General features: G+C 47.2%; 1 protein-coding gene across 6 annotated transcripts in view; it reads left to right on the forward strand.

Moving 5' to 3' along the window:
* Nucleotides 1–15,149, forward strand: part of RAPGEF6 (Rap guanine nucleotide exchange factor 6) — an 885,786-nt gene that overhangs the window by 714,518 nt on the left and 156,119 nt on the right. For all 6 annotated transcript variants that reach the window (XM_078653140.1, XM_078653141.1, XM_078653136.1 and 3 more), the window contains exon 9: nucleotides 19–155. In XM_078653140.1, the coding sequence (XP_078509266.1) occupies nucleotides 19–155 (137 nt within the window). The remainder of the gene's footprint in view (nucleotides 1–18; nucleotides 156–15,149) is intronic.

The raw sequence follows: 15,149 nt of genomic DNA on the forward strand, positions 1-15,149 counted from the left end.
GCCTCTTTTTCCTGACAGAGCAATTGTTGGAGTTTATGCATCAGCTTCCGGCCTTTGCTAACATGACAATGTCTGTCAGAAGAGAGCTGTGCTCCGTTATGATCTTTGAGGTTGTGGAGCAAGCTGGAGCGATCATTCTGGAAGATGGGCAAGAGGTAAGTGCATCAACCATGACGTGGGCTAGTGGGGTGGCCTATGTGTATGATAACTGCAGTCTGGCAAGAATGTGAGCTTGAGTTGAATATTATTGCGCCAGTTGCGGCACAGCACACATCACCTCCAGTAGTCTGTTTCATCTTTGGGTAGTTACCACTTTGTGTTCAAATTCAGTTGTCCTGTAAAATGGCAATTAAATATACACAAACATACTGTGCAACATTGGTTACATCAAACGTGTTGTGCATAAACTAGAATTGATTGGCAGCCTCAGGTGCTTTCTGCTGCCACACTTTAAGTATCTGTTAGAATGCATGCCTCTTTTTTGTGGTTGCAGAGAATATGTGCTCCTTTTTGTGGTTACAGAGAACAAGCAAGGACCTTTACATCATATTTATTATTTATTATGGAGTTGTATGTTCTTGAGGGTGTGGGTAGGCAAAACGTAAAAGAGGAAGTGTGTGAATGTTTCAGACCGAGTGTTGTACGTGTAGCAGTGTTTTTGTTAGCACCCATTTGTGGTAGATGAGTTAGAAGAACTCGTCAGGAGGAGGGTTAAGGGGCTAATGTTGGTGGCACGAAGGGGTTGCTCCTGTTCCAAATGACCATTAGAAACCATGTTGTCTCGACATTTTTCCTTTAGGGGCTCATGAAGCCCAGATTGGAGAGTACGCAGAACGCGCGGAACTTTGCTCACGGGAAGAAGCAACGCACACACGTAAAAGCATTTGGTTATGTCAAAAAAAATCAATTGAAGTTGTGATCATCTGTCACAGTGACCGGAGTCTACACTAGGAGAGAACGATCATTTGAACAGTAAGAAGAAAGTTGTCTTAGTATAGGGTGTCCAGATTCTCAAAACAAAAATCGGGGACAGGTCATAGACATAGAAGTAGGACTACAGTTTGCAGTAACCATCGACATAAAAGTAGGACTATTTGACAGCTGTCATAGACCTAGAAAAAGGACTACACTGACAGCTCCCTCCACAGACCGAGATGAAGCATTATAGACAACAAATACGAGGTCTTTTATTGGCACCCCTTTCCTTTACTCAGCAGCATTAGTACTTTTTATTACATTTACACTTTTAAGGACTATAGCCTACATTTGCCAAAAATCAATAATACATAACAGGCTAGCAAACACCAGATTTACTAGCTTTATCAATGCTCGTTTCTATAGCTCCACGTCAGCACCACGTAAAGAACAACTTACTAATGTTGCTTAGTTGCTCATGACAGAAAAGCATGGGAGGTAAACTGCAGAATGCTAAATTGCAAAAGGGCAGCCATGGACCAATGTAAGAAAAACACTTCTCTCCAGGTATTACTGCCTTAGGGTCTTAAGGGTCGCAAAGGCTGGCCGACCACACACAGTCCTCCCACATTTGCATGGTCACTGCTGGGATGTCATGTTACCTTACTGGGGTATGTATAGTGCACTCTATCCATTGCTATCATCTCGTAGAGCAATAGTGAGAAGACCTGAGCAAAAAACTCGAGCAGCGCTGCTCGCCTCATACACAGGCATTAATACTGCTCCTTTAAGTCCTTTCCAGCTAAACAGTTTGCCATGATCTGAAAGGTCAGTCAAAAGGTCAAGTCATAGCTTTGGTATGGAGAACACAGGATTTCTGTTCTGATCTTGGAACTGGTAGAGGACGTTGGGGACGTCATCACCACGTGTGTTATCGGACACTCATCCTTGTCTGTTTTGTGTACTTCCAGGTGGGACATCTGGGGGAGCAGCAAACACACAGCCTCAACAGATCACAGAAGTTCAGAAAGTTCATAAACTGAAGTTGCACCTTAATATCACTATTTCCTCCTCTAGCGAAGATTCAGTTTTGATGATATGCAATTGTTCAAATATGGCTGGCACGATGACTTAGGCTTTTAACACCTTCGATGCTCATGACGAGCTGAGCTAGTCATGAGCCGTGGAACGCTCACCCGCAGGGATAATTCCCCTGCTGTGCGGAGCGTTCCACGGCAACGGGTGCAGCTGTGACGAGGACAGCTCGTCATGAGCACGGGAGCGTCGTGCCTCATGACAAGCTGAACTCGTCATGAGCATGGGGGCGCTGTGCGCGCCCCCCCAGCACAGTGGGGGAATTACCCCCGCAGCAGAGGGGTTAAAAAGAGAAGGAAAATCCCAAGAGAAAATGTCTCTTTTCAGAGGATTTCTCTTCCTGCTACAGCGCTCACCTCAGTGATGACACACGCCGTGAACAGTGCAAAGAGAGCATGCGCGCGCATGCTCAACCAGAACAATGAAAAACAGGGACATTTCTGTGTTTAACCGGGACACTGTTTGAAAATAGGGACATTTGAGTCACTTGGAGAAAAGTGCCGGGACATGGGGACACTTCTCCAAAAACGGGGCACTGTCCTGAGAAAACGGGTACATCTGGTCACCCTATCTTAGTAGTAAGTTTGAAGGTTACAATACAATGAAAATGAAGGAAAATGGCGAGGAGTCCGCTGCAACGTTTAGGCCCTTCATTGAAGATTCCCGGCTGCCCAGCTAGTAGTGGCAGCTGCCATGTTTAGGTTTGCGCCAAGTGCGCCCCCAGTGACCGTCGCTGCATTGGCAGTGCACCTTGACATTTTGGACAGAGGGCATTTGAGCCCCTTATAGATGGCCAGTTGGCCCAGGGGACTATTAGGTTTGTAGGGCGCAAGGCCCTAGTGTACTTTTTATAGGCGCTAGGAAATGTAATGTTTGTAGTGTGATTTATGCACCTTGATTTATGCTTATAGATGTGCTTTTATGCTAACTAGGTTTTACCTACGGTCTAATGTTTTCTACTGTGGTCTAGGTTTGATTTATTTCCCAACTGCAGAGTATGTTACTAAGTTTAAGTTTATTTCCTAATGCAAGTAATATTTAGGAGTTGTGGTCTACTAGATTTAGGCTTATGAGGTTGGTGCAGAATAGAGTTCTCGCCTTATGTGCTACTGTGCCTGTTCTTTGATGTAATTATGTACACAAGGAGCTTGTATGCTCGATGGGGCTGCAGAATGGGAGGGCTCCCTGATTATTGCAGAATGACTCTGGAGACGCCACGCCAGACCTGCCACTCACCCTCTCTGAAGACATGCGGACACTGGCCCTGTCCTGCCGCTTCACGGCATAGATTACACCCCCTATGCTTTGGGAATTTTGGGGACCGACTGAACTTAACACCAAGGTCTCAATACCCCTGCCTGACCTCAAGTTGGCAGCCTCAGTCATTCTCTCCACGATGCTCTAATGCTCCCGGACAATAGAACTGGTCAGCGTCCTGAGCTTAACCACATCCCTCACCTGACCTTGATCCTGCTCACTCTCCTGGACATGTACTCTGAACCTTCCCTCGACCGTAGAGACCCTGATATTTGTCCGATGTCCGGTGGAGCTACCTGTTAGCTGAAGAGGAGAAGGACCGAGGATTCCCCTCGGCCGTCACCTACCCAGCCGGACCTTGGACAAACTTTCCCTTCGTCTCTCTGCTGTGTCTATACACTACCCCTTTTGCCCTCACCCCCTTTCCATTCCTCACCCCATTTTCCTTTTCTTCTATGCTCCTAAAAAGTTTGTTTCTGGTATCTTTTGTAACTATTTTCCCCTCATCTCTATGTCCTGTCTTCCTCCTACCCCTTTACCCTATCCCCTTACCGTTCCATTCACCTTGTTCCCCTATGTTTTTAAATGCTTTTGTTGATACTTATGTAACTTTTAACTGATGTAATTTGCAACATTATTGTCCTCATGTAAAGCGCTCTGATTCCATCGTGTCTAGCCAGCGCTATATAATAACTCATTAATTATATTTGTTCCCATTTAGTACTCTTTCTCCCTTTGTCTACCTCCCTAGCAGCTCCTAGCCTCTCCCCCCTGAATCTCTTACCTTACCTGCTAGTCTGCCTAGCCCCCTGTCCTTTGTGCCCTTTGACTAAGGACTCCTTCTCCCCTTGTTGGGGAAAGATCCAATATTTATTCTCTGGAGTCTCAGCGTACCCGCTGAGAGAGTCCACTGCTCCAAGGGAGCCACTCACAGCTGAGGTATGGTATGGCACCCCTTGCCAAAGCACTCGCTCTCCCCTTTTTGAGGAACGATCCAGTATGTAGGCCTGGAGTCTCAGAGACCCCTCTGAGAGATTCCACTGCGTAAAGGGAGCCTCCCGCAACAGAGATAGGGAAGTGATACCACTTCCCCTGGGATCACATCTTACTGGACTTTGGACGTTGCTTTGACCAGTTTGTGTCCCCGTCACCCTTCCCCTCCTCTTTCCTTGCGATGTCCTTCACCCTCCCCTCCTCTTTCCTGCCTTCATTACCTATCTACTTCCCCAGCACCTCTCCCCTGAATCTTTCCCCTTGCTTGCTTTTCCCCTTTCGTATTTGTGCTTATTGTTTTTCTTGACCTTACAAGTAACTATGTTGCCATGCTCTAATAACTGTGTATCCTTTGTAATAATGTAACCTGTAACTACGATCTGATGCTCATGTGAAGCGCTCTGATACCTCCAGGTCTAGCCAGCGCTATATAAAACATTTAAAATAAATAAAATCAAATAAATAAGTGAAGTGACTGAATTATCAAAGTGTTAGGTGGATCTGAAATTAGTGGGGAACGGAAGGATAGGAAGACAGAACATGGCGACCTAAAGCACTCTTTGGTGAATAAAGGGCCATTCAAACAGTCTGACAGAAAAGTATGGAAATAACATTGAGTGTTGGAAAGAATACCGGATAGAAACAAGTTTCTTTGCAGTAAAAGTCTCTGGGAAAGTGTAGCATAAGCAAGAGTAATCGGTTTGAGATTGGTGAAGTATTCATGTATATCATCAAATATGTCCGCCGAGTAGATGATTATGCTACAATACCCAAGCTTGCATTTCAAACTATTTTTTTTAACTTTTTTGTCTGTCTGTGGTTTGCCATTAGTCTTGTGGCTTGATATTTCCAGACCTCTCTTCTGTGTTTTTTACTGATTATTAAGTGTGTTATCGTTTGCCCTTGCCGAAGTATGGCAGGCCATGGGTTCTGTGTCATTTTTATTAACCTTTTGCAGTGAAGAGCTGTGTTTCCTTAATTAAACGGCTGCTGAGCGAACATGGAATGCATTTTTTATCACAAAATATTCTAAAAGCACGTGTTCTAATAGCATCTCTTGAATAGCATCTCTTGAATAGTATTTCTGCATAAATTCTATGGTGAGACCCAATTTACATTTGCAATAATAATAAAGACCCTTCCCAAAAGACATACCCAGGCATAGTTGTACTGGTTGACTTAAATAGCATACAAGTCATTGCATTAATCGGTATATCAACCAACCAACCAATCAACATTTCTAAAGTGCTCTATTCACCTGTGAGGGTCTCCAGGCGCTGGGGAGGTGCGGGGGGAGGAGGGGGAGAGATGTGCTGCTACTGCTCGAACAGCTAGGTCTTGAGGAGTCTCCTGAAGGCCAGCAGGTCCTGGGTCTGCCGCAGGTGGATGGGGAGGGTGTTCCATGTTTTGTCGGCGAGGTCGGAGAGCGATCTCCGTTCTCCCACCTCGCCGTTACCCTGAAATCTGTGTAGCCCCACCTGGCCTCCTGAACGTGACTTTGTGAAAAGTCCTTTAAAAGAATGGGAAATGTGAGGAGGCCGCCTCTAGGAGAAGTCTTGGACTCTTTCTGTCCTCAGGATGAAGACCAGTGGTAGGATGATGCATCGGAAATTGGAAGCGACTCTTAAGACTAGAATTTATATTCCATTACTGACATTTGGTAGCCCACTCCTTCTCTGCAGGGCTGGTGCAAATATTGCTTGTGTTGTCGACGCAAATTTATGTTTTGTCACCCCATCTCTCTAGTATTTGGTCCAGAGCATTTTGATAGTCCCTCCGGATGCCCTAGTCTGTACCGTAGGATGGCCTTATTCTGGATCCCTACCTACCTGATCTTGTGTGAATGACCACCTTCTACCGAGAAAGCCAGGAAACAAAGTAGTTGCTTTTTAGGAAGACACAAGAAGGCACCTGGTCCTGTACCAATCAAGGGCACAAAGCAGTATATTAGTTCCTCTGGAAGCCCTCACCACATGTTCTGGCAATCGGGTGTCTAGTGTCAATATTCTTTGTAGGGATTTTGTATGTCCTGGAAAAAGACAGATGCAGACATTTTGAAAATAATAAAGGAAGCACCCCAAGAGAAGCATGCATCCGATCACAAGTATCTGCTGGCGGAATGTACTATATCTCACACTATTGTGTTTCTTATGCTTCAGTAAACTTTGTCAGCCATTTTGTATTTTTATTCCTGATATTTTACTTGTGGTACTATTATTTTACCTAGGCACAACAAAGTAGCCATTGTTTTGCTGTTGAAGAACCTTCCTTTGTGCTTTGTACTCTAGATCATTCACTGAATTATGACCTTCTTCGTAACTGGTCATATGATAGGTAACCTTAACTAGCTTAGACAATGTTTTTGTGGGTCAAACCGAATGTAGCTTTTTCTGCTTTTCAGTCCTTATTGTTAAAAAAAAAAATATATATATATATATATATATATATATATATATATATATATATATATTTTAGAGGAGGTCTTACGCACCATCCCTTCCTTGATCAGCCTCTTTTTGGAAGCTAAGCCTTTGATTGGCCATCATTTGTGTTATCCGGCTAAAAAAGTGCTTTCACTTCAGAGACTGCAGGAGCACCATGTTAACCACTGGAGCCCAGTACAGACTGCAGGAACCCAGCACAGACTGCATGATCTCCGCATAGACTCATAGACTACAGGAGCACAGCACAGATGGTATGAGCATTGACTACTTTACTGGAGCACAGCATAGACTGTATGATCACTTGATAGACAGTAGGAGCATAAACTACAGGAGCACAGCATAGACTTCATGATCACCGCACAGACTGTAGGAATATGGAATTAACTGCACAATCACAGCACAGAGTGTAGGAGCATAGACTGCAGGAGCAGCATAGACTGCATGATCACAGCACAGAGTGTAGGAGCATAGACTGCAGGAGCATGGCATAGACTGCATGGTCATTGCTCAGACAATACGAGTGTAGACTTCAGAAGCACAGCATAGGCTGCACGATCACAGCTCAAACTGCAAGTGCACATCGAATGCTGACGGAATATGGTACATGGGGTAAAAGCCCATCCCAAAGTATGGGAGGAGAGTGTGGAAGAGACAGCAGAAGGGCTATGTCTTAGATTGCAAAATGGCCGCACAGACTGCAAGAGCAAAACAATTGAAAAGAGGTTAGAAGGAGCTCTCAATACAAGGCACTTCGGAAGCGTTCATATGCACTGCAGGAGTAGAAAAGGATTGGTTGATAGGGCAGAAAGTCAGCAGCATCTTTTTGTGATGTCTGCAGCGGTATCTCCCCTTGTTTTGTCCTCTCCTACACGCTATACTTCCCCATTTGTCCTCTTGTAATATCCTCCACACATGTTCTTGTATTTCCTCTTCTACGCCCTTCTGTCGTCTTGTTTACTCCTGTTTCATACAGTTTAGGCTTTGCTAGGGACTGCTCTAGCTGTATGTCGTGCAGATTTGATCTCATACAAAAGGTTTAGCATTTTACTTATAACTAAAACTGCCTGTATGCTTCCTCCCGTGTAGTCACTCATTCATCCGTCCAGGTATGCAATCAGTGACTCATCATCCATGCACTTGGTCACCCACTCTTGCACTCATGTTTCACTTCATTCTATCATTGGTTTATTCATGCATTCATCCTCTTGGCCACTCCCAAAACCACACACTAAAGCAATATGAGAACTTCAGGTTGTGAGCCAGAACTATTTGCTTTGCAAATGCTTTTACGGATATTAGTACTGATCTTCATTGAGCGACCTTGGACCCTGTCACCAGGTAGGTCGCCCTCTCAGCCGCCACACGGTCCCTTTGTGCCCCCGCTGACCGCTGTGCCACCTGTGATTGCTGCAAGCCATCGCCTCTGCCCAGTCTGTTTTTTTCTGTCTCTTTCTGTGCCTTTTTTTGCCTTCTTGTTCCCCCGTATTGGTCTCCTCTCTTTTCCCCGTGGCCCCTAGTGCCCGTGCCCTTCCCCCTCTTGCCCCCCACCAGCTCCCCTCCCTCGTATTTCCCGCCGCTGCCACCCTGCGGCCCCGCCCCCCTGGTGTCCCATTCGCCACCCCGCTCCCGCCTCCCAGCTGCTCCTCCCTCAGCCCTTCTTATGGAGGCCGAAGGCGTTCCAAAGGCAAGCCCGTCTGCGCCTGGACGCGCCCAGCGCCAGAACCCCTGGCCCCCGCCGAAATCAAGTAACCCGACTGAGATACGACACCACGATCCTCCACGCACTCACCGGCCGACCAGCCACCTGCTACCAAGCCACCCCGAAGCGCACCCACGGACCCTTCTCCTGCCAAACCTGCAAATTCACCTGCGTCCGAACCTACGTCCCACCACCCAGACCAGGCAACAACAACAACAACCACCTCAAGTGCATCCTGCTCAACACCCGCTCCGTCCATAAGCACGCCGTTGAACTCTTGGACCTCCTCGACACAACAGCACCAGACATTGCCTTCCTCACAGAAACCTGGATGAATGCCTCCTCAGCCCCCGACATCGCCATAGCCATCCCGGACGGCTACAATATCACCCGAAAGGACCGCGTCAACCAAACCGGAGGAGGAATCGCCTTCATCTACAGGAACACCATCAACGTCACGACCAACTCCGAAGATTCCCTCATCATCGCCGAACACCTACACTCCCAGATCCCCACCGACCCCAAGACCACCCTCAGAGGAACCCTCATCTACAGACCCCCGGGCCCACGTACACAATTCAGTGAAGGCATCGCCGACTTCATCAGCCCATACGTCCTCGCCTCATCAGACTACATCTTCCTAGGGGACCTGAACTTCCACCTGGAGAACAACAATGACAACACCACCACCACCCTGCTCGACAACCTCACTAACCTCGGACTCAAGCAATTGGTGAACACTCCCACCCACTACACTGGCCACATGCTCGACCCCGTTTTCTCTGCCAGCAGCCACGTTGCCTTCAGCCACTCCACCGGACTACACTGGACCCGACCACAGCTGCATCCACTTCACCTTCAAGAAGACCACAACCCACCACCGCCTGCAACAGATCCCCCGTAGATACTGGAACAAAATTACCGCAGACCAGCTAACCACATCACTGAGCCAGAACCCACCCATCACCACCACAGACACCGACGACGCAGACCGCAACCTCACACAGTGGATAGTCAACTGCGCTGACGTCCTTGCACCACTGAAGAACCCTCCAGGCAGGCCCGGCAACAGGAAAACAACATGATTTTCACCGATGACCTCAAAGAATCAAAGAAATCCTGCAGATCCCTCGAGAAAACCTGGCGCCGCGAACAGACGACAGAAAACATGACAGCCCTCAAGAACGCCACTCGCATACACCACCAGTTGATCCGCACCACCAAAAAGACATCTTTCAAAGAACGGCTGGACAGCAACACACACAACAGCAAGGAACTCTTCAGCATCGTAAAGGAGCTCTCCAATCCCAACAGCAACAACATCACACCGTCACAAGACCTCTGCAACTCCCTCGCCACGTTCTTCCACCGCAAGATCGCCGACATCCACAACAGCTTCGACGCCCAGACTCTGCCCCCAGCCACCGAACCGACGCCCCCTACAACCACCTTGGACTCCCATCAGCACCGAAGACACCGCCCATGCAATGAACACCATCCACTCCGGCTCTCCTTCCGACCCATGCCCTCACCACATCTTCAACAAAGCCGACACCATCATCGCTCCCCACCTACGGAACGTCATAAACAACTCCCTTGCGTCCGCCACCTTCCCAGAGAGCTGGAAGCACGCAGAGATCAACGCCCTACTGAAGAAACCCACAGCGGACCCCAAAGATCTCAAAAACTTCCACCCCATCTCTCTTCTTCCCCTCCCGGCGAAAGTGATTGAGAAGATAGTCAATAAGCAGCTTACCGCACTCCTCGAAGCCAATGGGTCCCTCGACCCATCCCATCTGGATTTCGAGCCAACCACAGCACCGAGATCGCCCTCATCGCAGCCACCGACGACATCAGGACCCTACTCGACAACGTAGAAACCACCGCCCTCATTCTCCTAGACCTCTCAGCCGCCTTTGATACAGTCTGCCATCGCACCCTAATAACCCGCCTCCACAACGCGTGGGATCCACGGCAAGGCTCTGGACTGGATCACCTCTTTCCTCTCCGACAGAACCCAGCGAGTCCGCCTCCCTCCCTTCCGCTCCACGGCCACCGAGATCATCTGCGGCGTACCCCAAGGCTCATCGCTCAGCCCAACCCTCTTAAATATCTACATGAGCCCCCTTGCCACCATTGCACACAACCTCAACATCATCTCAAACGCCGACGACACCCAGCTGATACTCTCCCTCACCAAAGACCCAGCCACCGCCAAACTTAACCTCCAAGAAGGAATGAAAAACGTTGCGGAATGGATGAAACTCAGCTGTCTGAATCTGAACTCAGACAAGACGGAGGTCCTCATCCTCGGACCATCCCCATCCGCCTGGGAGGACTCCTGGTGGCCCACAGAACTAGGCACCGCACCGACACCCACTGACCACGCACGCAACCTGGGATTCATCCTGGACTCCTCTCTCACGATGACCAAGCAAGTCAACGCCATCTCATCTTCATGCTTCAACACCCTGCGCATGCTCCGTAAGATCTTCCGGTGGATCCCTACCGAAACTAGAAAGACGGTCACCCAGGCCCTCGTCACCAGCCGACTTGACTACGGGAACGCCCTATATGCAGGAACCACAATCAAACTTCAGAAAAGACTCCAACGCATACAGAACGCATCCGCACGACTCATTCTCGACATCCCCCGCCACAGTCACATATCAGCCCTCCTGAGAGACCTGCACTGGCTCCCCGTCAGCAAAAGGATCACATTCAGGCTCCTCACCCACACACACAAAGCGCTCCACGACACAGGCCCCGAATACCTCAACAACCACCTCTCTTTCTACACTCCAACACGCAAGCACCGTTCCGACAGCCTCGCCCTTGCCACCGTCCCACGGATCCGCAGAACCACCGCCTGAGGAAGGTAATTCTCCTACCTGGCGGCCAAGACATGGAACTCCCTCCCCGCCCACCTACGTCTGACCCAGGACCACCTCACATTCAGGAAAAACCTCAAGACCGGGCTCTTCGAGCAGTAGCGGCACTCCCCCCCCACCCCCCTCCCCCCCCCCCCAGCGCCTTGAGACCCTCACAGGTGAGTAGCGCGCTTTACAAGTGTACTGATTGATTGATTGATTAATTCTCTGACCGGAAAATGTTTGCTTATCCGTTTTTCCTATTTGTGTTGTATGTCTTGGTTGAGAGTTCCAAATTCTGGAAATAATTTCTGATGTTGTACCTTATATCAAAGTGTGGCTGACAGGAAGGACCAGTAAAGGGTGACCATTAGCACAAACAGGTTTCTCTTCCTGAAGCCTATGGTTAATACAGAGGGCCCTTTCTGACAACACATACTGCAGCTTTAACCCCTTGACTGCGCGCGTCGGCCATTGAGCACTACCTCAGTCGCTGCGCATATTAGTTGGCGGATGCGGCCCAGCCCACTCGTTTAAACCGCCGCAGAATTCGCACCAAGGTTAAGCGGTTAAAGAGTATATTAGCTATCTGCCCAGCCTCTGAGGGGTTACTGCCTCCCTGTGTGGGCTGAGCCATAATGTGTCGCTATGTTGCATCTCTTTGCAAGTAGAGCATCATTTGTTCAAATCCTGTGGTATTCTGCTATGTTAACTGTACCTATATGTCGCTTATTTCACATGAAAAATTAATCCAGGCTGTCATAATGAAGGTCACAACTTAACCTTTTACTGTTCTAAAGTAACATTAGTGGTCAAGCAGTACTTAGTTTTTATAATAAACTTCTGTAAAAATAAAGAATTGCCACGTTTATTGCTTAATTTATAAATAGCTCTTATCCATAAGGTGGCTTTTGCCTTGCATGTAGCCACAGTTTTGCCATTTTTCCAGTGCTGGGAGTTAATTACGAATTCTGTTTATGAAGGTGAGCCACAGTGTATATAAAAGTGATCGGCCTTCATTTTGAGTAACAAGGGGGAGAGGAGTTGGCCTAACGGCTAGGGGTGTCGACCTCGAATCTGGGGAACTGGGTTTGAGTCTCAAAAAGGACGCATAACATCCTGTGATTCTGGGCAAATCACTTACTCTCCCCGTGCCTAACAAAAATAATGTAAAAATTTTTTTTTTTAAATGTGTTCTCATGTAATGCAACTGGTGCTTTGTAAAGCGCTCTGATACCCGATTCGGGTCAAGTTCGCGCTATAAAAAACTCTGTAAAAAAAAGAATCTTTTTTGCAATACTTGAACCAGCTTTGTCTCCAGATATAGTCAGAGTGGAGAAGAAACGCAAGACTTAAGTAATGGTGCAAGGGTACATTACCGGCCGTTTAAGACCAGACACTGTCATTATATTGACACGAAAACTGTTAGATGCCCTTACTCTACCCGCCGGATACAGAGAACTGGTCACTTATAGCTAATAGATGGTCCTGGTTGGTGTGATAGCTGGATGTTGCTTGAGATCAGCCCCTTTCTAGGCCTCTTTACTGAAGACAAAATTTGCAGACCTCAAGAACATCATTAGCCAGGTGGAACTGGCACAGATAGTAGTTGCCTATGCAGGCAGGTTCAGGCTCCTGTTAAGGAGCAGTGTATCATGCATGCGTCCTTTGCACTACCTCTTTCTTCACAGAAGTGATGGTGGACATGCCAGGTGTGGACAGACACGTGTGCAAGCATGTACACGGTGCAATTCAAGTAATCAAAATGGACTCCTGCAGGAATTTGCATCTCGCAGCCCTTGAGGCCACCCACAACTACTCAATTTCTGGTGGTGGCTACCAGTATCAGTATTAACAAATATAGCACCATCCTTACTGTCAACAAAGTGCTGGCAGTCATAACAGTTTACAACCGAAGCTGCAGTACACTTATGCAGTATTAGCCTCCCAGTCAAGAGCTCTCTACTTCAGAAACCTTTTCTGTGCCAGCAGGAGGCAGAATCTCCAACCTTCTAGAGACTCAAAAAAAACATCACATCACACAAGTATGTTTTGAATGTCCTTTGCTGCGGACATCCCATTAAATGAATCACAGTGCTCCATAGAAAGAAGTTCACAAACACCTGAAAGAGGACTTTGGATGAGATTTAGGACAATGAGTGAAAGCAGAAAGAAACAGACTGGGATAACAAACAAGACACCAGTGGTTTACGGTCTGCTCTATTGTGGAGGCAGAAATTCTAACTTAACAAAAGTTCTCTTAGATCCACTGCTGCAGAGATATATTTTCAAATCAACTACGGATGCATCTCTAAGTGGCTGGTGTGACCACATTCAGGGATATTAGACTACCCTGGAAGAGAGATGGCAGATCAGCTCGATTAACCTGCAGTCCTCTCCTATTGCATTTCAGGGTTTGTTGTGACTCATCAAGGATGTGATCATGATACATAAAATCAGAGCACAAGATTACTTAGCTGTGAGTAAAATCCCTACCTCTTAGCATCAGACTGTTCAAAACATCGCAAACACAACAAGATGATGGACGGAGTGCTGAAACTTTTCAACCACTTACCCCCAGTCAAGAGTGATTGAATCCATCGTTATTTTACCCATTTTGCCTCCCCAGTTCAAACCCAGCCATATGCGAATCAGTCTTGACCCTGTTCCTCATGGGAACAGTCCAGCCCGAAATGCGAGGCCAGGTCCTCCCTGGACTGGAAACAAGGATACTGGGACTGGTTTTGGGATTTCACCAGTGGCACAGTGAGCAAGGGACCAAAATCTCCATTACATGTTGAGGGAACGAGAATTACTTTTTCTTTGTCAGACCACTGTTTCCTCTCATTGTGAGGACGTAGGCCAAATGAAAAAATAGACTGCATAATGATTGTAAGAGCTCAAGTTTAGACGAAGCCGTTCTTGTTCACAGACCTCCACTGCCTGTTGACCAAGCTTTTTGCTCACTTAGTGTTGTTGACGAAGGAGAAATGCCAGATATTTCTTTTTGAACTCGTGTTTCACCGCATGACTGATGAATACCTGGGGTTTGATTAACTACAAGGCACGGAAGACTTCGTGGTTATCGTCGGGATGGCAAGAACCACATTTTACTAGCTGATCATGTACATTGAAGAAGATGCAATTCAGATGCCAAGATAAAGGGTTTCGTCCTGTGTCACTGCAAACCCACCACATTGTAATATAACTGCTGTTCTTGTTCAAATCAAGCTTTATTCATTAATGAAAGTCCACCCTGCAGCATTCTCAAGAACACATGATGGACATTTTCTTTCTATTTGTTTGGTAGCAGTAGTGATAAGTTAATGCTTAGACTGCTTAGCTCAGTCACGAGGGTGGCAAAGGCAGAAGTGCACTTGAAGCTTTAACACTGTCCTGCTCACTCTTCGCTTTGTTCCCACCTATTAATGAGACTGTTTTAGAAAACAGCTCTATTGCCTATCTTTGTCTTCCAGAAGTGCAGAAACAGACACTCTCTCCATCATCATCTTTTCAGTGGTTTAGGAGTGAATGGAATTGAGTCACAGTGAACTTGTCGAGCTTGCCCCATTATATCCAAATACTGCATCACCGGGCTTAAGGGTCATACAGTCCCCTGGACATTAAGTGTTATCAAATTCTGTAAGGTCAAGCCCGTATTATACACTAATTTTAATCACCTTTTCATGTCCATCATCTATGCCAGCAAAGAGTATCCTGTATCTACGCACCTCATCACTAGGTGGTTATCATCTTGCAGAATTCTGTCGTAACAAAGCTACATGACAGCTTTCATTGCATTCCAGGAGAGCTATGTTTCCAACCACTACTTACTCTGCTTGGTTCAGCTCTTGGAAATTTGTAGAACAGTTCATG

Source organism: Lissotriton helveticus, chromosome 7 (assembly GCF_964261635.1).
Source record: "Lissotriton helveticus chromosome 7, aLisHel1.1, whole genome shotgun sequence".
Lineage (NCBI taxonomy): Eukaryota > Metazoa > Chordata > Amphibia > Caudata > Salamandridae > Lissotriton > Lissotriton helveticus.